Raw genomic sequence first — 27,215 nt, 5'->3', positions numbered from 1 at the left:
CAGTAATTCATCCTCCGCTCTAATAATGCTAATTTGGTTTGGCCAGCCTATTTGTAGATTAAAACCACCCATGATTACTGTACAACCCTTGTTGCACTCATCTCTATTTTTCGGTTTGATGCCATCCCCTACAGATCCACTATTGTTTGGAGGCCTACAGACAACTCCCACCAATGTTGTCTGCCCCTTGGTGCTTCTTAGCTCCACCCAAACTGATTCTACATCATGATTTTCTGAGCAAATATCCTTGCTCACTATTGCTCTGATGTCATCCTTTACTAACAGTGCCACCCCACCTCCTTTTCCTTCTTGACTTTCCTTCCTGAATATCAAATACCCCTGGATATTCAGCACCCAGTCTTGGTCACGCTGCAACCATGTCTCCGTAATCAAGTGCTCTGTACAGCTACAACTTTCTTCCTCCACTTCGAATTCCAGCTATCTTGAGATAAAACTATATCTTGAGATAAAACTATATATTGAGATATAAGCTGTGTCTTTATGCATTTCTCCACTTCACCTGACGAAGGAGCAGCGCTCCGAAAGCTTGTGATTTCAAATAAAACTGTTGGACTATAACCTGTTGATGTGTGACTTCTTACATATGTCCACCCCAGTCCAACTCCGGCATCTCCACATCTTGAGATAAAGGCTAACATTCCACTAGTCTCTGTAATGATGTTCCTACCTTTCCACTAGATTTTACTAATTTCTGTACTTTGATTCCTAAATCTATCTGATCCTCCATTTTCCCCAGTTTTTCACCAAATAGGAAATACAGGAATCTTGTTTTATGTCCAAAATGGAAGATCTCACACTTTTTTACTTTACATTCCATCTGCTACATTTTTCCCACTCACCCAATCCATCAATGTCCCTTTACAACTTTCTGCTCAAGAGTGCATTATTTACTGCATCAGTTCAATTAATTTCACCAGCACACTTAAATATACGACTCCCTATTCCTTCTTTCAAGTCATTGTTAAATTTACTGAAAACCTGAGATTCAGTTCAGATCCCCGGTGGACACCACTAATCACATCCTGCCAGTGTGATTACAGAGCCATTATTCCTACTATCTGTCTCCAGCAATATAGTAAATTTCCTGTCCTTGAAGTCTATAAGTTTCCTCCAATTCCATGCACAAGCTAGTCGAATGCCTTCTGAGATTCCATTGAAATAACATCCATAGACAGTCCTTTACCTACCACTTTAGGTATCTCCTCAAAACGATGAACTAGTTTCGACAGAGGTGACTTAACCTTTACAAATTCATGCTGGATCTCTCTGATCAGCTCATTTATTTCCGAATGCTCTGTCACTCTGTCCTAATAATAGATTGTTTTACATTCCCCACAACTGAGAGCAGTCTAATGAGCCCATAATTTCCGAGTTGATCTCTCGTTCCCTCTTAAATAATGCTCTGCGTCTTGCTATTTTCCAATCCAATCGTTCAATTCTTCAATCGAGAGACTTTTGGAAGATGATGACTCGATAGGATTACATAGGATTTCATCAGATATACGGCACAGAAACAGGCCATTCGGCCCAATCAGTCCATACCGGCGTTTATGCTACACTCGAGCCTCCTCCTGTCTAAATCTAAATCTGTCAGCGTAACACTCTGTTCCCTTCTCCCTCATCTTCATGTCCTGCCTCCCTGAAATGCATCTATACTATTCGGTTCAACCACTCACTTTGGAAGCGAGTTCCAAATTCTCACAACTGTTTGGGAAAATAAGTTTCTTCTCAATTATCTATTGGATTTCTTGGTGTCACTCTTCTAGTGATGGCCTCCAGTTATGCTCCTCCCCACAAGTGGAAACATTCTCTCCTTATCCAATCTATTAAAACCTTTCATAATATTAAAGACCCCTATAAGCTCACTCCTCATCCTTCCTTTTTCAAGAGGAATGAGACCCAGCAATTTAATCTTTTCCTATATGTATAGCATCACATTTTTGTATCATTCTTGTAAATCTCATCTGCCCTTTCTCCCTTAAATCTAAATCCTTTTTAACATATGCCGACCAGAACTGCAAGCAGTACTCTAAATGCAGTCCAACAAAGGTGCGATGCAGGCTCAGCATAACTTCCCTACTTTTCTGTTGTGTCCTTCTAGAATAAACCCTAGTGCTTGATTTGTTTCTAAGTGGCCTTGCTAACCTATGTCGCAAATTTAAGTGAATGTATGTATTTGAAATCAGTGGAAATGTTGTTCCTCTACCCCACCTAGATTCGAACCTACCAAGTGATAAGTGACCTCCCTAATCTTCCTACCTAAAGGTATCACCTCGTATGTATCTATGTTGAACTTAATTTGCCAATTATTTGCTCATTCTTCGAGTTTATTAATATCCCCCTATAATGGATTGCACTCCTCCAGATTATTGACTATTGCCCCAATTTGTTATCATCTGCAAATTCAGAAATTGTGTTTTGATTGAATAGTTTAAATCGTTAATGTAAATTGTGAACAGCAGTGATCTCAGCACTGATCGTTGTGGAACACCACAACGCACCTTCTGCCACTGTGAATAGCTAACCTTTACTCCCACTCTCTGCTTTCTGTCTTGAAGCCAGCTAGCAACCTATTCTGCTACTTATCTCCTGACTCCGCATACTCTGACCTTATTCGGTAGTCTATTGATTGGACAAATCAAATTCGCCAAGGTAGCCTTGAGGAGGAGTTCATAGTGTGTATCTGGGATGGTTTCCTAGAACAGTATAGAAACATAGAAACATAGAAGATGGGGGCAGGTGTAGGTCATTCGGCCCCTCCAGTCTACTCCGCCATTTAATGAGATCATGGCTGATCATCCAAATGCAGTACCTGTCCTGCTTTTTCCCCATATCACTTGATCCCTTTAGCCTCAAGAAATATATCTAACTCCTACTTGAATATATTTAATGATTTTGGCCTCAGCTGCCCTATGTGGAAGAGAATTCCACAGTTTCACCACTCTCTGGGTGAGGAAATTCCTCTTCATCTCAGTCCTAAATGATTTACCCCTTATCCTTAGACTTTGAACCCTGCTTCTGAACTCCCCGCCATGGGGAACATCCTTCCTGCATCTAGTCTGTCTAGTCCTGTTAGAATAGTACAAGTTTCAATGAGATCCCCACACATTCTTCTAAATTCTAGCGAATGTAAGCCAAATCGATCGAATCTCTCCTCATGGCAAGAACATCCTTCCTCAGATAAGGCGACCAAAACTGCACACAACACTCAAGGTGTGGTTTCATCAAGGAATGTACAACTGCAGCAAGACATCGTTGTCCCTGTACTCGAATCCTCTCGCTAAGAAGGGCAACATACCATTTGCCTTCTTAAAAGCCTGCTGCACCTGCATGCTTACCTTCAGCGACTGGTGCACATGGACACCCAGGTCTCTTTGCACTTCCCCTTTTCCCAATCTATTGCCTTTCAGGTAATAATCTGTTTTCCTGTTTTTGCCAGGGACGTAGATAATCTCGCATGTATTCACATTATGCTGCATTTGCCATGCATCTGCCCAATCACCCATCCTATACAAATCGTACTGATGTTGTTCTACATCCTCCTCACAGCACACACGCCCACCCAGCTTTGTGTCATCTGCAAACTTGGAGATATTATATCTAGTTCCCTCCTCTGGATCATTTATATATATTGTCAATAGCTGGGGTCCTAGCACCGATCCCTGCTGTACCCCACTGGTCACTGCCTGCCACTCGGAAAAAGACACATTTATGCCAACTCTTTGCTTCCTGTCTGCCAACCACTTCACTACCCAAGACAGTACCTTACCCCAATCCAATATGCATTAACTTTACACACTAATCTCTTACGTGGGACCTTATCGAAAGCATTCTGAAAGTCCAAATACAGCACATCCACTGGTTATACCTTATCTATTTTACGAGTTACATCCTCAAAAAATTAGAGTAGATTACTGAACATGAATTACCTTTTGTAAATCCATGTTGACTTTGTCTGATCCTGTCACTGTTTTCCAAGTACTCTGCTATTACAACTTTTATAATGGACTCTAGAATTTTCCTCACTACTGATGTCAGGCTTGCCGTTTCTTAATTCCCTGTTTACTCTCTACCACTCTTTTTAAATTTTGGGGTTACATTAGCTATCCTCCAATCCATGGGAACTGTTCCAGAATATTTAGAATTTTGGAAGATGACCAGCAATGTATCTACTATTTCTAGGGCCACTTCCTTCGTTACTCTTGGATGTAGATTATCAGGCCCTGGGGATTTATCGGCCTTCAATCCCATCAATTTCCCGAACACCATTTCCCAACAAATACTGATTTCATTCAATTCCTCCCTCTCATTAGACCTATGTTACCCGACGCTTGACTTCACCAATCTCTTTCTCTTAACTAACCTATAGAAGCTTTTACAGTCTGTTTTTATGTTCTCTACAAGGTTACACTTATGAACTATTTTCCTATTCTTAATTAATCCCTTTCTCTTCCTTTGCTGAATATTAAGGGCTCCGAATCCTCAGGGTTGCTGCTTTTTCTGGCCAAATTGTATGTCCTCTCCTTGGATCTTTTGCAATCCCTAATTTCCCTTGTTAGCTACGGTTGAGTCACATTTTGTTTTATTTTTATGCAAGCAGGGCTGAAAAAATTCTATAGTTCATACATGCGATCTTTAAATATTTGCCATTGCCTATTCACCATCAACCCTTTAAGTAACGTTCCCCAATCCATCCTAGCAAACTCTTGCCTCATACCATCGTAGTTTCCAGTTTTTTAATTCAGTACCCTTGTCTCTGAGTCAACTACTTCACTCTCCATTTTACCGAAGAATTTTATCATATTATGATCGCTCCTCCACAAGGGGCCTCACACAACAAGATTACTAATTAATCCTTTCTCATTAAATAATACCCAGTCTAAGATGATCTGATCTCTAGTTGGTTCCTCGAATATTGTTCCAGGAAACCATCCCGTATAAACTCTAGGAGTTCCTCCTCCACAGTATTGTTACTAATTTGGTTAGCCCAATCTACATGTAGAATAAAGTCACCCATAATAACTGCTGTGCCCTTATTGAACGCATCTGTAATTCCCGGTGTAATTCCATCGCCAACCTCCGCATTACTCTTTGGGGGTTTGTAGTCAACTCCCACTATCGTTTCCTGCCCCTTGGCATTTCTCAGCTCTGCACCTACAGATTCCACATCATCAGAGCTAATAAACTTCCTTACTATTGTTTTAGTCTCATCTTTAACCAGCACTGCTACCCCACCTCATTTTCATTTTTTCCTGTCCTTCCTGAACATTGAATACCCCTGGATGTCGAATTCCCAGTCATCGTCACACTGGAGCCATGTCTCCATAATCCCAATTATATCATATCCCTTTACATCTATTTGCACAGCTAATACATCCACCTTATTAGGAAAGCTCCTCACATTAAGAGACAAAGGGCTAGATTTTCAGTATAGACAGTTTTGGGGCGCTAACCTTAGCGCCCGCCCGAAGTTAGCGCCCGCCCCAAAGTAGCGCCCCGTTGCCGGAAATTCAGTGGCTTTGCCCTAAGAGAGAGGTGGAGCGCTAAAAGTGGCTTTCCACTCCTACCTTTAGGTGCTAAGCCGGCGGTCCAGAGGGATAGCACCCTGGCGGGGCGCAGCGCAGGTGCGGTCATTTTTGCACTGACATCAGACCCCGTGGTGCCGACCAGCTGTTAAAGGGGGAAGGGACGAATTGGTCTGCTGCCATGCCCTGCACACTGCAGCCTTGCAAAGAGGCCTCAACACTGCTGCTCAGCCCCAGGGAGTCATGGCAACGCCAGAGAAGGCCCGTCAGCGTGCCCTGCGCTTCTCAGAGGGTGATCTGGACATAATGGTCACAGCTCTGGAGGTGAGGCGCAAGATCTTGTTTCCAGAGAGTGGGAGGAATCCAACCCACCATGACTACACCAAAGCCTGGAAGCAGATCGCCCAGAGGGTGACGTTCACCGGCGAGGCCCCCAGGACCCACAAACAATGTCGTAAAAAATACAACGATCTGACCAGGATTGTGAAGGTGAGTAGCCTTTCCAGTCTCCTCCTCATTCTTGCATGTACGCCTGACATGATGGGCAAAGGGAGCTGATAGTCCTATTGGCCAGCCCTCAGCCAGCAGCATTGGGACAGTCATGAGCATCAAATGGCCATTCGGCACTCAACACTTTGGCCAAGCTATTCCACCATGGGAGGCAGTGCACACTACATCAGGGCTTCACTCTGTCCAAGCTATTCCACCATGGGAGGCAGTGCACTCTACATCAGTGCTTCACTCTGTCCAAGCTATTCCACCATGGGAGGCAGTGCACTCTACATCAGGGCTTCACTCTGTCCAAGCTATTCCACCATGGGAGGCAGTGCACTCTACATCAGGGCTTCACTCTCTCCAAGCTATTCCACCATGGGAGGCAGTGCACTCTACATCAGGGCTTCACTCTGTCCAAGCTATTCCACCATGGGAGGCAGTGCACACTACATCAGGTCTTCACTGCGCACTTACAGCCCGTCCTTTCTCTTGCAGGCTAAAGTAGCGTTTAATCGCCAGGCCCATGCCAGGGGTGGCCGCGGCAAGCTGCAGAAGTTCACTCGGCTGGAGGAGCGCGTGTGTGTGCTCATGGGAGCCCGTGTGATTGTCCCCACAGCGTGCGGTGTATCCGACCATCCACTGCCCGGCAATGGTAAGGACCTCGACTTTTGGCCCTCTCGCGTCGCACTGGCCCATCCGGGCTACCTCCTTTGCCACTGTCCCACCAATGCGCTGAATCCCAACAGTCCTAACTCCCTCGCTGATGCCGTCTCCTCAATCTGAAGCTACTCTTGTGCATTCCTGCTTTCAGCTGGTGACGACCAGTACCCTGAAGCTGCCAGTGACAGCACCTCCGACCAGGAGGAGGAGGAGGAGCAAGCCGGACCTTCGGGGGAACAGTCACGTCCCGCAGGAGAGGAGGAAATGCTTGACACCTCCTCACTGGACGAGTGCTTGGAGGAACTGTCGCAGGGCAATGCAGCTTCTGGGACCAGTGGCGTCCAGCCACCCAGCAGCCGTGCGCGTGGCCCGCAGCCTTCCCCCCAAAGGGGGCAAGGATCAGAGGGGAGTGCTGCTGATCGGCACACTCGCCGTCACCAACGCGGCAAGGGTCCCCTAGTTCGGCCCCCTCCTCCCCAGCAGGAGAGTCGCGACTCCAGTCCGGACACCTTCACTTCGGAGGAGGTGCGGAAGCTGGATAATATGGCCAACGACTCGGACCGGCGACATGAGCGTGGTGGGGCGCATGCCTGAGGCCATCGAGTCGCTGGCGACCTGTGTGCGCGAGTTAGGGGCAGCAACTGCCGCGAGTGGCCGCATGCTGACTGATGCCATCAAGACCCTGCCGGATGTGATGCGCGCGCACACCAGGACCACAGTGGCACTCACTGCTGCCACACGCGCTGTGTCAGCCAGGCATCGCCAGGGCAGCCGCCGTGCTGGACCCTCCCAGCAAGCCGCCCGTCGGCTGATTGCTGCGGATTCTGCAGTGCGGGCCCGGCCGAGTGCCACTGCGTCACAGCACCAGCCAGCGCATCCCAGACGCCAGCTGGCCCACATTGCGCCATCCGTCGCCGCCATTCCCCCTCTGGGGCGTCAAGGGCAAGCGGCTGCAGCTGATGGTGGCCAGGCTCAGGTGCGCCACTCAGCAGACGGCCCCTCGAGGCCCAAACGCCGTGTAGGCCGCCCCCCAGCGGCATCTGGCGGAAGGGCATCTGAGCCTCAGACGCCTTCCCCCAGCCTCGCAGCAGCCACTGGGCAGAGCTTGCGAAGGAGCAGCAGGCCGGGCAGGGGAGGCAAAAGGCTGGCCGAGGTCTCGCCCTCGCGGGCCACTCAGTAGAGGGTGTGGGCAGCTTTCCTTTAATATGGCGGTGGCCATCTTTATTTTGCCCATGGTTGTGCTTTTGGAGAGCTTATTTTTTGCGTTAGGCCGACGTTGAGGCCCGGTTTGAAGAAAGGTGGAGTCACTCCTCCCCAGTTTGTGGGAGTGAGTCGTTTGTTGGGCTTTTTGTGGGGCCCGTTTATTGTTTTTGGGGATTCATGTGGGAAGGGCTTTTCTTTTTTGTGCAATAAAAAATTATCTTTATTCATGCAGTCTCCATGGTTGTTCTTCTTAGTGTTTGGTGGCTTCGCCGGCTGAGGGCTTGTGGAGCAGCTGCATTCATCTTCCCTCATGGCACCTGGCCATTCCCTGACAGGGGGCTTAGAAGTACCGTGTAATAAGGTGGCGTCGTGCGGCCCTTGGCCCTGGTCGCTCCCTCCTGGGAATGTACTCCTGCTCCTCCTGCTCCTCCTCCTCCTCATGCTCCTCCTGCTCCTCCTCCTGAGGTGCTGGTCCAACGTCAGGTGGCAGTGCCTGAGTCCTGCGGATAGCCAGGTTGTGTAGCATGCAGCAAACCACCACAAATTGGGAGACCCGGTCTGGCGAATACTGGAGAGCTCCTCCGGAGCGATCAAGGCAGCGGAACCGCTGCTTGAGGACCCCAATAGTTAGCTCGATGATGTTGCGGGTGGTTTGATGGCTCTCGTTGTAGGCCTCTTCAGCAGCGGTCCTGGGTGCGCGGAGCGGGGTCATGAGCCAGGTGCACAAAGGATAGCCTTTGTCCCCGATGAGCCATCCTCTTGGGGGAGGCTGTGCCTGGAACATGTCATGCACAGTACTCTGCCGCAGGATAAATGCATCGTGGCTGCTGCCTGGGAAGCTGGCATTGACTGCCATGATGCGCTGCTTGTGGTCACCTACCAGCTGCACATTCAGAGAATGGTAGCCCTTCCTGCTGCGATACTGCTCGCCATGCTGCAGAGGGGCCCGCAAAGCCACATGTGTACAGTCAATGGCGCCCTGCACCAAGGGGAATTCCCCGAGTCTGGCAAATCCCAATGCGCGCTGATGCTGGCTCTCGAGGGCCATGGGGAAGGAGATGAATTGGCTTCTCCTTCTGAACAGTGCTTCGGTCACGTGGTGGATGCAGCGATGCGCGCCATACTGGGAGATGTTTGCTATGTCCCCAGCAGCGTATTGGAAGGAGCCGGTGGCATAGAAGTTCAATGCCACCGTCACCTTCACTTCCACCGACAGAGACGTCCTGCACCTGAGCTTTGGCCGCAGATCTCGGCGAAGCAGGTGGCAGATCTCTGCAATCACCTCCGTTCGGAATCGGAGCCTTCTAACACATCGCGCGGCACTCATGTTTAGGTAGGAGCGCTGCTGGCGGTATAGCCTGACTGGGTAAGGCCTACGTGGCCGACGCCTGTAGCCCCCTCTGCCTCTAGCCAGGGCTGCCCCTCTCACAATGCATCTGCGAGCCCTACGGACATGGCGCTGCAGCTCCGCGTTGGCACCCCATGCAGCCCCCATCAAATCCTGGCAAACAGTCTAATTTCCAAATGGCCACTTGCAGCGCTATGGCCTGAGTCCAAAAATACCTGGCTCTTGCTGCTTGAAACCAGTTAGCTATCCTCCTTGTTGTGTCTCCAGAAATGCGTTGCACAAGACTGTTTTCTGAAAAAAGGCTAGCCTTTATACTGGAGAGGACGTTCCCTTTAATTAGCGCCCCCCGGGGCCCGCGCTGGTTGTGTTGCGTTCCTTTTTCCAAACGCTCCGGCCGCCCGCCGCACAATGGGGCGGTCCCACTGAAGTTTGCAATCGGGGCGGCCAAAGGGCGTTGCACGAGGATGTGACGTCAATTTCTGCGCGCGCATCCGGGCGGGCGCTAAACTTTGCGCCGGCGCTATAGGGCAACTTAATTTGGGGCGGGGCGCAAACTGCGCTGCGCCCGGGCGCTACACGCATAGCGCCCGGAAATCACTTCTCTTAAGGCGCTAACTGCTGGCGCAAGCGACTGAAAATCTAGCCCAAACCCTTCAGGCTTGATTTTTCATCACTCTTAGTACTTTTAGAATTCTTATTTACTATGGCCCGGTTTGATTTGTAGCCTTTATTTCTCTGCCTTGCACTTTTGCTTTTCTCCTTTCTGTCTTTTGTTTCTATCATTGCTTCCCTTTCCTCTGTCTCCCTGCACAGGCTCCCAACCCCCTGCCATTTTAGTTAAACCCTCCCCAACAGCACCATCAAACACTCCCCCTAGGACTTCAGTAATGGAACCAAGCAGGCTACCTTGTATCTGGTACTGTGTAATATGATAGCATTAATTAATGACCTCATACAAAAGGATCCTCTTGGAAAGAGTGATCATAACATGATTGAGTTTCAAATTCAGTTGGAGGGTGAGAAAGTTGTATCTCAAACCAGTGTCCTGCTCTTAAACAAAGGTGATGTCAATGGCATGAGGGCATAGCTGGCTATAGTGGATTGGAAAAAAACAAATTGAAAGGAAAGGCAGTTGAAATGTAGTGGCAGATATTTAAGGAAATATTTTATTACTCCCAACAAGAATATTCTCCAGTGAGAAAGAAATACTTTAAGAAAAAGCAGCACTATTCGTGGCTAACTAAGGAAGTAAAGGATGGTATCAAATTGAAACCAAATGCAAACAAGATTGGTGGGAGGCAAGAGGATTCCAATTATCTTTAAAACAGCATTGGATTACTCAAAAAATAATAATGTGAGAGAATATGAATTACCAGAGTAAGCCAGGAAGAAATATTAAGTCAGATTGTAAGAGCCTCTACAGCTACATAATAAGGAAAATAGTAGCTAAAGTAAATATTGCTCCCTTAGAGGATGAGAATAGGGAATTAATAATGGGGAACGGGGAAATGGCAGAGACTCTGAACAAATATTTAGTATGTGTTTTCACGGTAGAAAACATTAACATTAACCCACTAATGTGTAATCAAGGGACAACAGGGAGGGGGGAACTAATGACTATTACTATCACTAAGGAAAATGTATTTGGTACAATAATGGAGTAAACGACGAAAAGTCCCCTGGACCAAATTGGCTGCATTCCAGTGTCTTTAAATAAGTGGCTGCAGTGATAGTGGATGTATTGGTTGCAATCTACCAAAATGCACTGTACTCTGGAGAGGTCGCAGCGGATTGGAAAACATCAAATATAACACACCTATTTATGAAAAGGGGGAGTCAGAAAGCAAGAAACTATAAACCAGTTAGCCTTACATCTGTCGCTGGGAAAATGCTGGTGTCCTTTATTAAGGAAGCAGTGGTAGAGCATTTGGAAAATCATAATGCAGTCAAGCAGAGGCAGCATGTTTATATGAAAGGGAAATCATGTTTACCAAATTTGCTGGAGTTCTTTCAGGATGTACCGAGTTGGGTGGATAAGGGTGAGCCAGTGGATGTGATGTATTTGGATTTCCAGAAGGAATTCGATTATGTGCTACATAAAAGGTTACAGCATATGATAAGAGCACACAGAGTAGCGGGTAATAAATTAGCATGGAAGATAATTGTCTAACTAACTAAAAGCAGAGAGTCGGGATAAATGGGTCATTTTCCAGTTGGCAAACGGTAACTAGTGGGGTGCCACAAAACTCGATTCTGGGGCCTCAACTACTTACAATCTACATTAATGACTTGAACGAAGGGACCGTGTGTCATTTAGCCAAGTTTGCGGAAGATGCAACAATAGGTGAGAAAGCAAGTTGTGCAGAGGTCTAAACGAAGCTGCAAAGGGATACAGAGAGGCTAAATGAATGCGCAAACATATGACAGTTGGAGTATAATGTGGGAAAGTGCGAGGTGATCCACTTTGGCAGGAAAAATAAAGGGCTAGATTTTCAGTATAGGCAGTTTTGGGGCGCTAACCTTAGCGCCCGCCCGAAGTTAGCGCCCGCCCCAAAGTAGCGCCCCGTTGCCGGAAATTCAGTGGCTTCGCCCTAAGAGGTTGGTGGAGTGCTAAAAGAGGCATTCCACTACTATCTTTAGGTGCTAAGCTGGCGGTCCAGAGGGATAGCGCCCAGGCGGGGCGCAGCGCGGGTGCGGTCATTTTTGGACTGACAGCAGACCCCGTGGCGCCGACCAGCTCTTAAAGGGGGAAGGGACGAATTGGTCTGTTGCCACGCCCTGCACACTGCAGCCTTGCAAAGAGGCCTCAACACTGCTGCTCAGCCCCAGGGAGTCATGGCAACGCCAGAGAAGGACTGTCAGCGTGCCCTGCGCTTCTCAGAGGGTGATCTGGACATAGTGGTCACAGCTCTGGAGGTGAGGCGCAAGATCATGTTCCCAGAGAGTGGGAGGAATCCAACCCACCACAACTACACCAAAGCCTGGAAGCAGATCGCCCAGAGGGTGACGTTCACCGGCGATGCCCCCAGGACCCACAAACAATGTTGTAAAAAATACAACGATCTGACCAGGATTGTCAGAGTGAGTACCCTTTCCAGTCTCCTCCTCATTCTTGCATGTACACCTGACATGATGGGCAAAGGGAGCTGAAAGTCCTATTGGCCAGCCCTCAGCCAGCAGCATTGGGACAATCATGAGCATCAATTGGCCATTCGGCACTCTACACTCTGGCCAAGCTATTCCACCATGGGAGGCTGTGCACACTACATCAGGGCTTCACTCTGTCCAAGCTATTCCACAATGGGAGGCAGTGCACACTACATCAGGGCTTCACTCTGGCCAAGCTATTCCATCATGGGAGGCAGTGCACACTACATCAGGGCTTCACTCTGGCCAAGCTATTCCACCATGGGAGGCAGTGCACACTACATCAGGGCTTCACTCTGGCCAAGCTATTCCACCATGGGAGGCTGTGCACACTACATCAGGGCTTCACTCTGGCCAAGCTATTCCACCATGGGAGGCTGTGCACACTACATCAGGGCTTCACTCTGTCCAAGCTATTCCACCATGGGAGGCATTGCACAGTACATCAGGGCTACACTGCGCACTTACAGCCTGTCCTTTCTCTTGCAGGCTAAAGTAGCCTTTAATCGCCAGGCCCGTGCCAGGGGTGGCCGCGCCAAGCTGCAGAAGCTCACGCGGCTGGAGGAGTGCATGTGTGTGCTCATGGGAGCCCGTGTGCTCGTCCCCACAGCGTGCAGAGTTGCCGACCCTCCACTGCCCGGCAATGGTAAGGACCTCGCCTTTTGGCCCTCTCGCGTCGCACTGGCCCATCCGAGCTACCTCCTTTGCCACTGTCCCACCAATGCGCTGAATGCCACCAGTCCTAACTCCCTCGCTGATGCCGTCTCCTCACTCTGAAGCTACTCTTGTGCATTCCTGCTTTCAGCTGGTGACGACCAGGACCCTGAAGCTGCCAGTGACAGCACCTCCGAGCAGGAGGAGGAGGAGGAGCAAGCCTGACCATCGGGGGAACATTCACGTCCCGCAGGAGAGGAGGAAATGCTTGACACCTCCTCACTGGACGAGTGCCTGGAGGAACTGTCGCAGGGCAATGCAGCTTCTGGGACCAGTGGCGTCCAGCCACCCAGGAGCCGTGCGCATGGCCCGCGGCCTTCCCCCCAAAGGGGGCAAGTATCAGAGGGGAGTGCTGCTGATTGGCACACTCGCCGCCACCAACGTGACAAGGGTCCCCTAGTTCGGCCCCCTCCTGCCCAGCGGGAGAGTCGCGACTCCAGTCCGGACACCTTCACCTCGGAGGAGGTGCGGAAGCTGGATAAGATGGCTGAGGATTTGGACCGGCGCCACACGGAGCTCATGAGCGTGGTGGGGCGCATGCCTGAGGCCATCGAGTTGCTGGCGACCAGTGTTCGCGAGTTCGGGGCAGCAACTGCCGTGAGTGGCGGCATGCTGACTGATGCCATCAAGACCCTGGCGGATGTGATGCGGGCGCACACCAGGACAAGAGGGGCACTCACTGCTGCCACATGCACTGTCTCAGGCAGGCATCGCCAGGGCAGCCGCCGCGCTGGACCATCCCAGCAAGCCGCTATACGGCTGATTGTTGCGGATCCTGCAGTGCGGGCCCGGCCGAGTGCCACCGCGCCACAGCACCAGCCAGCGAATCCCAGACGCCAGCTGGCCCACATTGCGCCATCCGTCGCTGCCATTCCCCCACTGGGGCGTCAAGGGCAAGCGGCTGCAGCTGATGGTGGCCAGGCTCAGGTGCGCCACTCAGCAGACGGCCCCTCGAGGCACAAACGCCATGTAGGCCACCCCCCAGCGGCATCTGGCGGAAGGGCATCTGAGCCTCAGGCGCCTTCCCCCAGCCTCGCAGCAGCCACTGGGCAGAGCTTGCGAAGGAGCAGCAGGCCGGGCAGGGGAGGCAAAAGTTTGGGCAAGGTCTCGCCCTCGCGGGCCACGCAGTAGAGGGTGTGGCCAGCTTTCCTTTTATATGGCGGTGGCCATCTTTATTTTGCCCATGGTTGTGTTGTTGGGGGGCTTATTTTTTGCATTAGGCCGACGTTGAGGCCCGGTTTGAAGAAATGTGGAGTGACTCCTCCCCAGTTTGCGGGAGTGAGTCGTTTGTTGGGCTTTTTGTGGGGCCCGTTTATTGTTTTTGGGGATTCATGTGGGAAGGGCTTTTCATTTTTGTGTAATAAATAATTATCTTTATTCATGCAGTCTCCATGGTTGTTGTTCTTCTTCGCCGGCTGAGGGCTTGCGGAGCGGCTGCATTCATCTTCCCTCATGGCCCCTGGCCATTCCCTGACAGGGGGCTTAGAAGTACCGTGTAATAAGGTGGCGTCGTGCGGCCCTTGGCCCTGGTCGCTCCCTCCTGGGAGCGTACTCCTGCTCCTCCTCCTCCTCCTCCTCATGCATCTCCTGCTCCTCCTCCTGAGGTGCTGGTCCAACGTCAGGTGGCAGTGCCTGAGTCCTGCGGATAGCCAGGTTGTGTAGCATGCAGCAAACCACCACAAATTGGGAGACCCGGTCCGGCGAATACTGGAGAGCTCCTCCGGAGCGATCAAGGCTGCAGAACCGCTGCTTGAGGACCCCAATAGTTAGCTCGATGATGTTGCGGGTGGTTTGATGGCTCTCGTTGTAGGCCTCTTCAGCAGCGGTCCTGGGCGCGCGGAGCGGGGTCATGAGCCACGTTCACAAAGGATAGCCTTTGTCCCCGAGCAGCCATCCTCTTGGGGGAGGCTGTGCCTGGAACATGTCATGCACAGTACTCTGCCGCAGGATAAAGGCATCGTGGCTGCTGCCTGGGAAGCTGCATTTGACTGCCATGATGCGCTGCTTGTGGTCACACACCAGCTGCACATTCAGAGAATGTTAGCCCTTCCTGTTGCGATACTGCTCACCATGCTCCAGAGGGGCACGCAAAGCCACATACGTACAGTCAATGGCGCCCTGCACCAAGTCGAATTCCCCGAGTCTGGAAAATCCCAATGCGCACTGATGCTGGGTCTCCAGGGCCATGGGGAAGGAGATGAATTGGCTTCTCCTTCTGAACAGTGCTTCGGTCACCTGGCGGATGCAGTGATGCGTGCCGTACTGGGAGATGTTTGCTATGTCCCCAGCAGCGTATTGGAAGGAGCCGGTGGCATAGAAGTTCAATGCCACCATCACCTTCACTTCCACCGACAGAGACGTCCTGCACCTGAGCTTTGGCCGCAGATCTCGGCGAAGCAGGTGGCAGATCTCTACAATCAACTCGTTTCGGAATCGGATCCTTTTAACACATCGCGCAGCACTCATGTTTAGGTAGGAGTGCTGCTGGCGGTATAGCCTGACTGGGTAAGGCCTACGTGGCCGACGTCTGTAGCCCCCTCTGCATCTAGCCAGGGCTGCCCCTCTCACAATGCGTCTGCGAGCCCTACAGACATGGAGCTGCAGCCCCGCGTTGGCACCCCATGCAACCCCCATAAAATCCTGGCAAACACTCAAATTTCCAAAAGGCCACTTGCAGCGCTCTGGCCTCAGTCCAAAAATACCTGGCTCTTGCTGCTTGAAACCAGTTAGCTATCCTCCTTGTTGTGTCTCCAGAAATGCGTTGCACAAGAGTGTTTTCTGAAAAAAGGCTGGCCTTTATACTGGAGTGCACGTCCCCTTTAATTTGCGCCCCCCAGGGCCCGCGCTGGTTGTGTTGCATTCCTTTTTCCAAACGCTCCGGCCGCCAGCCGCACAATGGGGCGGTCCGACTGAAGTTTGGAATCGGGGCGGCCAAAGGGCGTTGCACGAGGATGTGACGTCATTTTCTGCGTGCGCATCCGGGCGGGCGCTAAACTTTGCGCCGGCGCTAACGGGCAACTTAATTTGGGGCGGTGCGCAAACTGCGCTGTGCATGGGCACTATACGCATAGCGCCCGAAAATCACTTCTCTTAAGGCGCTAACTGCTGGCGCTAGCAACTGAAAATCTAGCCCAAAGTGTCTTGATATCACATCCTTTATAATTGACTCTAGCATTTTCCATACTACTGATGTTAGGCTAACCAGCCTGTAGTTTCCGGTTTTCACTCTCCCTCCTTTTTTAAGTAGTGGTATTACATTTGTCGCCCTCCAATCTACAGGAACTATTGCATAACCTATAGAATTTTGGAAGATGACAACCAATGCATCCACTATTCCATTCTCCCGGTATCTCCTTCAAACTTGCTCTGACGATGCCACCTTCCCTACTAGTGCTTCTGATTTGTAATTCGTTTACCTCAGCCGAGGATTCCCCTCTACCATGGTTCACATGGCCCACTGCTGTGTTCATTCCAGTTCCCGCACTTCTGCTTTCATTCCATCCCAACCCTCCCAGAACGACAGTAGGTTTCGCCTTGTCCTCAACTTTCATCCCACCAGCCTGCACCTTCGATGGATCATCCTCCAGGATTTACGAAATCACCAGCGTGATCTCATCCACCAAACACATCTTCCTCTCACCTCTGCTTTGTGCATTCCAAAGGCATTGCTCCCTCGTCGACACCCTGGTCCACAGCTCCCCCCCCCACAACACCCCTCCCCCTTCGCCCAGCACCTTCCCGTGCAAGGGCAAGAGATGCAACAACTGCCCTTTTACCTCCGCCCTTCCCACTGTCGAGAGCCCCAAACACTACTTCCAGCTGAAACAACGATTTACTTGTATGTTTTGCAAATTAGTATATTTTATTCGTATTCACAATGTGGTCTTCTCCACATTGGGGATACAAAACGCAGATTGTGTGACTGCTTTGTGGAACTCCCCCATTCAGTCCGTGAGGGTGACCTGAGCTCCCGGTCACCTGTCACTATAATTCTCCACTTCACTCCCACTCTGAAATCTCCATCCTCGGCCTCTTACACTGTTGCAGTGAAGCTTAACGTAAGCTCGAGGAACATTGCCTCCTCTTCGATTAATCACATTACAACCGTCTGGACTCAACATCGACTTCACCAATTTCAGATCATAACCTCTGCCTGTATCAATTGGTTTCTTTCCCTCACATGGCAGCTGTCTTTAATTCAGCAATTGGCTTTTACATTTCATCTAGAACCATCTTTAAAACACAACAGTAAAATATTTTACAGGCACCTCAATAAGTAAGAGAATTGGGATGGGAATAGTGCCATTAACGGGTAGATAGGATAATATCACAGGTAACGATAGAGAGATGCCAGAAACATTAAATAATTATTTTGCTTCAGTATTTACCAGGGAGATAGAACAGGTGGGCATCTCATTTGATGATGAGATTAGTAACGAGATAAGTGCATTTAAAATAAAAAGGATTTATTAACTAAACTAATCAAACTCAAAGAGAATAAAACCCCTGATCTGGATGGATTGCGTCCACACATTTTAGTAGAATCTAGCGAAGCGATAGCAGAGGTATTACAACAAACATTTAATAATTCGTTTAAAAAAGTGTTGTGCCAGAGATTTGGCGGATAGTGAATGTAATACCTATAGTTAAGAAGGGGCATAGAACATGTCCAGGGAATTATAGATCAGTCAGCTTAACATCGATAGTAGAAAAAAATGGAGCACTTACTAAAGGATAAAATAGAAGAACATCCCGAAACAAAAGACATAGAAATGATTAGTCAGCATGGATTTCAAAAGGGAAAGTCTTGCTTGACCATTATCATTGAATTTTTTGAAGAGTTAACAGAAAGTGTCGACAATGATAATGCAGTAGGTTTAATTTTCCTAGATTTTCAAAAGGCCATCCATAAGGTAACCCATAATAGACTGATATACAATATCAGATAATGTGCAGTCAGGGAACAAGTAGCAGAATGGATAGTTAGCTGGCTTCAAGACAGAAAGCATTGAGTGGGAGTAAAGGGTAGCTTATCACAGTGGCAGAAGTGTGTAGTGGTTTTCCACAAGGATCAGTGCTGGGACAACTGTTGTTCACAATTTATATTTTCGAATTAGATTTGAAATCAAAAACACAATTTTTAAATTTGTGGATGTCACCAAATTGGTTGGGGTATAGTCAATCCTGAGGAGGACTACAACAAATTACAGGCTGAAATGAATAAACTTGCAGAATGGGCATATAATTGGCAAATGAACATAAACACATATAAATGTGATGTATTACGTTTTGGTACGAAGAACAGGGAAGTCAAATATTAATTGGATGGTGCGAGTCTAGTTTGGGTAGAAGAGCAAAGTGATCTCGTAGTACAACTACACAATTCACTAAAAGTTGCGACACAGGTTAGCAAAGCCATCAACAAGCAAACCAAGAATTAGGGTTTATTTCTAGAGGTTTAGAGTTGAAAAGTAGGGAAGTTTTGCGAAACCTGAATCGAAACGTGGATAGACCACACTAACTGCGCTCAGTTCTGGTCGCCATATTTTAAAATAATATAGAGGAACTGGAGATGGTGCAGAGGATATTTCCAAGGCTGTTGCCAGAAATGCGAGGGTATACATATAAGGAAAGGATGAACAGGCTGGGTCTCTTTTCTCTTGAAAAGAGGAGGTGGAGGGGTGACCTGAAAGAGGTCTTTAAAATTATGAATGGTTTTGATAGATTCGATAAAGAGAGAATGTTTATAATTGTGGGGAAGTTCATAAATAGAGGCCATTAATATAAGATAGTCACCAAGAAATGCAATAGCGAATTCATAAGAAACGTCTTTACCCAGAGAATGGTGATGATGTGGAACTCGTTATCACAGGGATTGGTTGAAGGGAAAAGTATCGATGAATTTAAGGGGAGGCGAGATTAGCATTTGAGGGAAAAGGGAAGAGAGGTTTATGCTGATAGATTTAGATGAGATAAACCGGGAGGAATCCCGAGTGGAGCATTAACGTTGGCATGGACTGGTTGGGCTGAATGGCCTGTTTCTGTGTCGTATATCCGACTTAATCCTATGTAATCCTATGTAAAGTAAATCTCCTCTCAACCATCACTGCTCTCAGCTGAACAACTCCAACTTCCCTGCTGAATCCACGTAACTGATGTCATTCACCCTTTGAATCATTCTCGTAAATCTTTTATGCACCCTCTCTACTGCCTTCACATCGTTTCTATACTGTGGTGCCAAGAATTAGACATAATCGCTTTGAGGCCGAACCAGTGTTTTGTAAAGATTCATCATAACTTCCTTGCTTTTGTACTCTATGCTTCTATTTATGAAGTTCAGGATTCTGTATGATTTTTTAACCGCTTTCTCTACCTACCCTGACACCTTCAACGATCTGTCGACATATAACCCCAGATGTCTATGTTCATGCACTCATTTTGAATTTTACCATTTATTGCCTCTCCTCATTCTTCTTGCCAAAATGTATCACCTCACACTGTTCTGCATTAATATATTTGCTGCTATTAGCGAATCTGTGGTAAAGTAAATGAAAAGAACAACAGAAATGGATTGCTGCATTTTCTTGTGCCGTCAAATGTTGGTAACTCAATTACCATTGTGACGTGAAAAATTGAAAGGTCCGCATCAGTGGTTGAGATTCTATAAAAGGGGAACTGACGGTTTCAAACAGAAGGGGGACATAAAATAAACCAGCTGGGGATCCAGTTCAATAACGTGGGCTCATCGATGCAATGTCCCTCTTTGATACCAAGAGAAGGGTTGGATTGAAATTCACATTTCTACTAACTTTGTGGAGCCATAACCTGATTAACCAGAGTGAACAACTCCCATGAAACGTGGGGATGTGCATTTCATATGAAGGAATTCATTTTTGCTGGAATTTAGGACGTGGGCGTCGTTGGCAAGGCCGACATTTACTGCCCAACCCCAGTTGCCCTTGAGATGATTGCCAGCCCACTTCTTGAATCCACTTGTGTTCCCACAATGCTGTTTGGTACGGACTTTCAGGCCTTTGAGCGAGCGACACAGAAGGAACGCCAGATACAGTTCCCAGTCAGGATGGTGTCTGACTTGGATGTGGAACTGGGAGATGATGCTGTTCCCATGCAGCTGCTGCCATCGTCCTTTCTGATGATGGAGGTCGTGGGTGTGCGGAGTGCCGTCAAAATGCAACCCATTGAGTGATATGGAATGCTACAATGTGCTTAAGTTAAATATTTCACATATCAGGATGATTTTGAAAATCTCATTCTGCAGTTCCGGTTTTCTGACTGAGAATCTGTAATCTGACATGGCCAGCCAATCTGGCGGTGTCTCGTGAATTGATCATACATTCAGTGGAATAAAAAAATATCAGGATGATGACATTTGGCATTAAACATTTCGCTGTGGTAGGCCCAGAGATTTAGGGAGTACAATTTGAAATCAGGGACTTTGATTGTGTAATTATAATAGCCAGCCTGCAGTTCCCCTGTCAGAATGGCTTGTCTTCACATCGCTAATTATCGGGTCTCTCAGCTCCATCACACAGCATTCCCTCAGTACTCAGTCACAGGGGCAATTGTAAACTAGCACGATATTACAATCCATTCAAGTCAATACAGGTTATAATTGGGCGGAGAATAAAACGGGAGGCCGATCACTCTCCGCCTCTTTCCCACCTGGAGAATGTGGTTACAGTTACTCTCCAAGTTTGGCCACGGGCTGCGCTGTCATGATTCTTTGGCCGGGTTGAATTAACAAAATTCTGACACAATGAGGTAATCATTAGTCCTGTACAGTAGACTAAAACAAGCGATAGCCCATCATCAGCCCGTTTTACACATCACCGGACTTTCGTTCCCATTGCCTACAATGGAATCTGAATTCATGGGGTGTGAAACGGGAGGCTGATTTGCTTTCGCTCGTTTTGCGCTTCCGCCCGTGACGATTTTCATCCCATTATCTCCAGTAACGCCCCTTGCCGCTAATAGGTTCATAGGGTCTGAATGCAGGGTCAGTGTTACAGGGATCCTGTCAAGATTTGAGCAGTAAAAACAAAACGTAACCCCACTATTTAAGAAAGGAGGGCGAGAGAAAAAGGTGAACTACAGACCAGTTGACCTGACATCAGTATTCGAGAAAAAGCTAGAATCTATTATTAAGGACTTAGTAAAAGGGCACTTCGAAAATAATAATAGGATTGGGAGAGTCAACATGGATTTATGAAATGGTAAACGTGTTTGCCAAATTTGTTGGAGGTTTTTGAGGTTGTAACTAGCAGAATAGATAAGGGGGAACCAGTGGATATGGTGTTTTTGGATTTGCAGAAGGCATTCTATAAGTTGCCACACAATAGGTTATTAAACAAAATTAATGCTCATTCGATTGGTGGTAATATACTAGCATGTATAGAGGATCAGTTAACGGACAGAAAACAGAGAGTAGGAATAAACGGGTCATTTGCGGGTTGGCAGGCTGTAACTGGTGGGATACCGCAAGATCAGTGCTTGGGCCTCAACTATTCACAATCTATATCAATGATTTGGATGAGGGGACCGAATTTATTATATCTATGTTTTCTGATGATACATAGCTGGGTTGGAACATAAGTTGTGAGCAGGATGCAATGAGGCTTCAAGGGGATACAGACAGGCTATGTAATTGGGCAAGAACACGGCAATTTGAACATAATGTGGAGAAATGTGAGGCTACCTCCAAGGTGCGCAGTCTCAGATTAAGGGGTCGGACATTTAGGAATGAGATGAGGAGAAATTTCTCCTCTGTGAGGGTCAAGAATCTTTGTAAATCACTACCCCAGAGGGTTGTGAAGGCTCAGTCGTTTAGTATATTCAAGACAGGTAGATATGTTTTTGAATATTTAATGAATCAAGGGATATGGGGATAGTGCAGGAAAGTACAGATGATGTAGAACATTAGCAATGGTCTTATTGAATGGCGGAGCAGACTTGAAGGTCCAAATGGCCTACTCCTGCTCCTATTTCTTAAGTTCTTATATTCGTAAAACCAATTCTGTTATATTCCTCTCTCCTAATATTAAACCATTAATTCTGTTACAGTGATTAAAGCAGAAATTAATAAACATATCACGAGTGATGATAAAACATATCAAAAATCTCTGCTCCCTGTCACTCACCTGCTACAATAACCATCACGTACGCGCTTCGTAGGGAGTCTAACTGCCTTCCATTGACGGAGGTCCTATATTGGCACTGGTACCGCCCTGCTTGGTCTGTACTGGTAACCGGGATTGTTCCAATGTCGTTCTTTGTGACAAATTGTTCGGATTGCACATATTGATCATCTTTGTAAAAGTAGAAGTTATTATCACGACTATCTCCAGTCACGTTGCAGGTAATGGTGACCGTCTCTCCTACTACATATGCCCCAGTCGGTTGATCAAGCGATATCAGTGGTATTGTTAGTGGACCTGTGGTAAAATAAATAGAAAGTACAATGTGAAATGGATCTGCGGATTTTCATGTGCAGTGCAAGGTTGGGAACTCACTGATGAATGTGTGGTGTTGAAGCGCAGTTTCATATCAGATAGAGAGATTCCACAAAAGGGGAGTTCGGAATTTGATTACACAGAAGGAAAGACTTGCATTTCTATAGTGCCTTTCATGACCTTGTGACGTCCCAAAGCAAGTTACAGCCAATTTAGTACTTTTGAACTGTAGCCGCTGTTGTAACATAGGATATTGAATGGCGGAGCAAAATAACCTAAATAAGCTCCAGTTCTCTGTACAAAGCCCGGTTTTAAGCCAGAGATTTTACTCTGGGATACGAGCGGAACACGTAAAAGGTTGCTTTCAAATGCCCAGTGCATCTAATTTAGCCCAGATGAAGATGCGATCAGAAAGATTAAAAGGCTCCATTATACTCACACTGCGAGCGCTACCAGTTCAAGTATGAAACCTCCGCCAACCTCAGTGAGGCTGAGACCGTCACACATTTCAAATAACTGAATTGTTTTGGTGGGCCCGATATTATTGTTATCGTTTCCACTGGAATAGTCGCTGGCATATCCAGCAACTACTGTCCATCCCTAGCTTCCCATTCAGAATGTGACGGGTGGCCTTCTAATTGAATCGCAGCAAGTCCGGTGACGTCAAAGTGTAAAACAAAATAGTGAGTACTAAGATTTGGATCTAGCGACGATGAAGGAACAGCAGGATCGTGTGTGATATGGAGTTGATTTTGAGGTGTTGGTGCACCCATGCGCCTGCTACCCCTGTCGTTCTAGGAGGGAGAGGTCGTGGGTGTGGGAGGTGCTGCTCAAGAAGTCTCCATGAGTTGCTGCAGTGCATCTTGTAGATGGTATGCATTGCAGCCACATTGCGCTGGTGGTGGTTGGAGTAAATGTTTAAGGTGGTGGCTGGCGTGCCAATCCAGCAGGCTGCTTTGTCCTGGTTGGTGTCAAGGTTCCTGAGTTCGAGCTACACTCATCCAGGCAAGTGGAGAGTAATCCATCACATTCCTGACTTGTGCATGCAGATGGTGGAATGCCTTTTCGGAGTCAGGAGGTGAGTTATTCGCCACAGAATTTCTCACCTCAGATCTGCTCTAGCAGCCGTAGTGTTTATATGGAGGGAAATTTGCAATTGATGTTTTTGTTTGTGAATTTGTTGGTGATGGTTTCCCCATGTGCATGCTGCCCTGGTCCTCCTGGGTGGAGAAGGTCACCTGTTTGTGAGTTGCTGCCGAAATGCAATGCAGAGACTGATCTGGAACCTCACAATGTAATTAGATTAAAATACAGGACCATTTTGCAAGTCTCGGCACGCAGATTCTGTTCCCTGACAGCGTAACCTGTAATGTTTCAACGCCAGTCAGTCTGGAGAGGTTTCTGAGGTGACGTTACATTCAGTGGACGTAAATCCCTGGCGCCGTGCTGTCATTGTGGCATTAAACTTTGATAGTTCGAACATGTAGAGGATAATTTTTCTTAGCTGGTTCCTTGAAACAAGTGGTCACGATTCGATTTTACACAAATAAATAAATGGAAATCATTATCAGGCGAGGCATAAAACGGGTGGACAAATCCTGTCTACATTTGAGCAATAAGATCAAATCCCATTAGGTTATCTTCTTCTCTCCTGATAGTAAACCATTCATATTGTTCCAATGATTAAAGCATGATTGTATAAAGAATTTCAGGAGCTTGAAAAAAACATACTAAAAACCTCTGCTCCCTGTCACTCACCTGTTACAGTGACCGTCACAGACTCGCTGAGGTGAGATTCTAACCACCTTCCATGAACGAAGATATCATATCGGCACTGGTACCGCCCTCCTTGGTCTTTACTGGTAACCGGGAATGTACCAATATTGTCCTTTGTGACAATTTGATCGGAGTACAGCCGTTGATTATATTTGTAAAAGTAAATGGCTTTATAGCGATAATCTCCTGTCACAGTGCAGGTAATGGTGACTGTCGCTCCTACTACATAAAGCCCAGTCGGTTGGTCAACAGATATCACTGGCGCTGTTAGCGGATCTGTGGTAAAATACATAGAAATAGCCTTTAGAATTGGGTCTGCGGACTTTCATGTGCAGTGCCAGGTTGGGAACTCAATGTTGATTGTGCAGTGTTAAAGTGCAGTTTCACATTGCTTACAGAGATTCCACAAAATGTGAGTTCGGGATTTGATTACAAGGAAACAAAGAAAGACTTGCATTTCTGTAGCACCTTTCATGAACGCGGGACGTCCAAAATCACTTTGCAGACAATTTATTACTTTTGCAGTGTATTCGCTGTTGTAATGTAGGAAATCAAACGGCGGTGCCAAAGAACCTAAATCAGCTCGAGTTTGCTGTCAAAAGTCTGGTTTAAGGCTGAACATTTTACTCTGGGATACGAGCAGAACAAAGAAGTTTGCTTTGAAAAGCCCAGTGCTGCTAATTTAGCCCAGGTGATGATGCGATCTGAGAGAGCGAATGTCACCATTGTACCCGCACCGTGACTGGAACCAATGCAATTATGAATCCTCCACCAAGGGAAGGGCATTAGAAACTAATCTCAGCGAGGCTGTGACGGTCACACATTTCAAATAATTGACAAGTTTTGGTGGGCCCGCAATATTGTTATCATTACCGCTGTGACAGTCACTGGCATGGCCAGCAACTGCTGACCTTCATTAGTTTTCCCTTCAGAAGGTCGGTGGCCTTCTAATTGAACCCATTCAGGATGGTGTGGAACTTGGAGGGAACTTTGAGGTGATGGTGTTCCCATGTGCCTGCTGCCCTTAATTCGAAAAAAAGGAGTGAACAACCTGCTAAACTCCTTGGATTCACATTTGAAACTGTGGGCCCACCAAAAGCATTCAAAGAGATTTCCAATTAGTCTCAACCGCTGCCCTTTCCCGGAGCCATACAGCTATTCCGTTTTTAGGTATTCATTCAATTCTATTTGGAGGGTAATATTCAATCTGTTTCCACCACCAATTCAGGCAGTTCATCCAGAACATAAAAACTCGCTTTGGAAAACAATCCCCTTTTTATCCATCCTGGTTCTTTTGCCAATTAATTTAAATCTTTGTCCTTTGGTTGCAGTTTCTTTTTATTCATTCTATCGATACGCGTCATAGTTTGGAACAACTCTCTTGATACTCCACTTATTATTTTCTGCTCCAAGCCTATAACCCCACCTTATCTAGTCTGTCCACATCAAACTACCCGGGGTTATAAGGCACAGAGCTACGTGATGGCTAGCAGAGAGAGAAATACAAAGAGAGGGAGAGAGATTGAGACAGAGATAGACAGGAACAGCGTGGGAGAGGAAGAGAGAGAGATCACGACAAATCAAAGATAGCATCCAGAGAGAGGAAAGAGCAATTAACAGGTTAAATGGATTCGCAAATGAAGTGGAAGAGAGCACACGATAGAAAGAGAAGACGACAGAAAGATGAATAACAGGATTGGGAGAGAAACAGAGAGAGAAGGACTGCGAGAATCATTGAGCAATGGAACGAGGGGGAATCAGCGAGACTGGATAAGGGAGATAAAGGGAGAGTGAGGGCTGAAGGCCGTACAAGTCTAAGCTCCTGACCGTACTATCTGACAGGGTCGTGGTAACAGATTCCAGAGGAACTCTCGAAAGGCAATTGGACATGTACTTGAAGATGACTAATTTGCAGGATTAAGCGAAAAGCTGAGGAATGGGACTAAAATGGGCCACTCTTTCCAAAAGCCGGGACAGGCAGGCCGGGCCAAATAGCCTCCGTCTGTGCTGTAAATCTTCATGATTCCATGATTGTATGATCAACCGAAATATAAAAGGGATTTAAATTACTGATCTACATTTGCATTGGTGTCTCTCTGGGTAAAGAGTTTCTCTTTAATTCCCTATTATCATCATTAGTGACGAGCTTCTATTTATGGAACTTATTTCTGGTCTCCCCCACATGTGGACTCATCTTTTCTGCGTCTGCCCTGACAAAACTTTTCATAAACTTAAAGACCTACATCAGATCCCCGTCTCCAGTCCTCCCTTTTCTAGAGAAAGGAGCGCAAACCTGTTCCATCTTTCCTGATAGATATAGCCTTTCAGTTCTGGTATCCTCCTTGTCAATATGCATTGCACCTTCTTCAGTGCTTCGATATCCATTATATAAAATGGAGGCCAGGACTCTGCACAGTGCTCCAAGTGCAGTAAAACCCTCGACTATAAATTGCACCTTCTCCAGTGCTTCGATATCCACTTGATAATATGGAGACCAGAACTCGGCAAAGTGCTCCAAGTGTAGTAAAACCCTGGTCTATACATTGCACCTTTTCCAGTGCTTCGATATCTATTTTATACAATGGGGACCAGGACTCTGCACCGTGCTCCAAGTTTAGTGTAACTCAGGCCTATACATTGCACCTTCTCCAGTGCTTCGATATCCATGTGATAATATGGAGACCAGGACTCTGCACAATGTTCCAAGTGTAGTTAAACCCTGGTCTATACATTGCACCTGCTCCAGTGCTTCGATATCCATTTTATAAAATGGAGACCAGGACTCTGCAGAATGCTCCAAATGTAGTAATACCCTGGTCTATACAAGGTTAACTTATAAACATAGAACATAGAAAA

The 27,215-nt window shown here is 47.4% G+C and overlaps 1 protein-coding gene across 2 annotated transcripts in view; it reads right to left on the bottom strand.

The window, feature by feature from the left end:
- Positions 1-27,215, bottom strand: part of LOC147087898 (Fc receptor-like protein 5) — a 91,197-nt gene that overhangs the window by 24,088 nt on the left and 39,894 nt on the right. For both annotated transcript variants that reach the window (XM_085977969.1, XM_085977970.1), the window contains exons 3-4: positions 24,342-24,635; positions 22,272-22,565 (exon numbers count right to left, since the gene is read on the bottom strand). In XM_085977969.1, the coding sequence (XP_085834095.1) occupies positions 22,272-22,565; positions 24,342-24,635 (588 nt within the window). The remainder of the gene's footprint in view (positions 1-22,271; positions 22,566-24,341; positions 24,636-27,215) is intronic.

Source organism: Somniosus microcephalus, unplaced genomic scaffold (genome assembly GCF_052327205.1).
Source record: "Somniosus microcephalus isolate GS21.2 unplaced genomic scaffold, FLI_Smic_1.0 unresolved_chr5, whole genome shotgun sequence".
NCBI classification, from domain to species: domain Eukaryota; kingdom Metazoa; phylum Chordata; class Chondrichthyes; order Squaliformes; family Somniosidae; genus Somniosus; species Somniosus microcephalus.
Note: the sequence above shows the minus strand (reverse complement) of the source record. Positions and strands in the feature narration are given on the sequence as shown.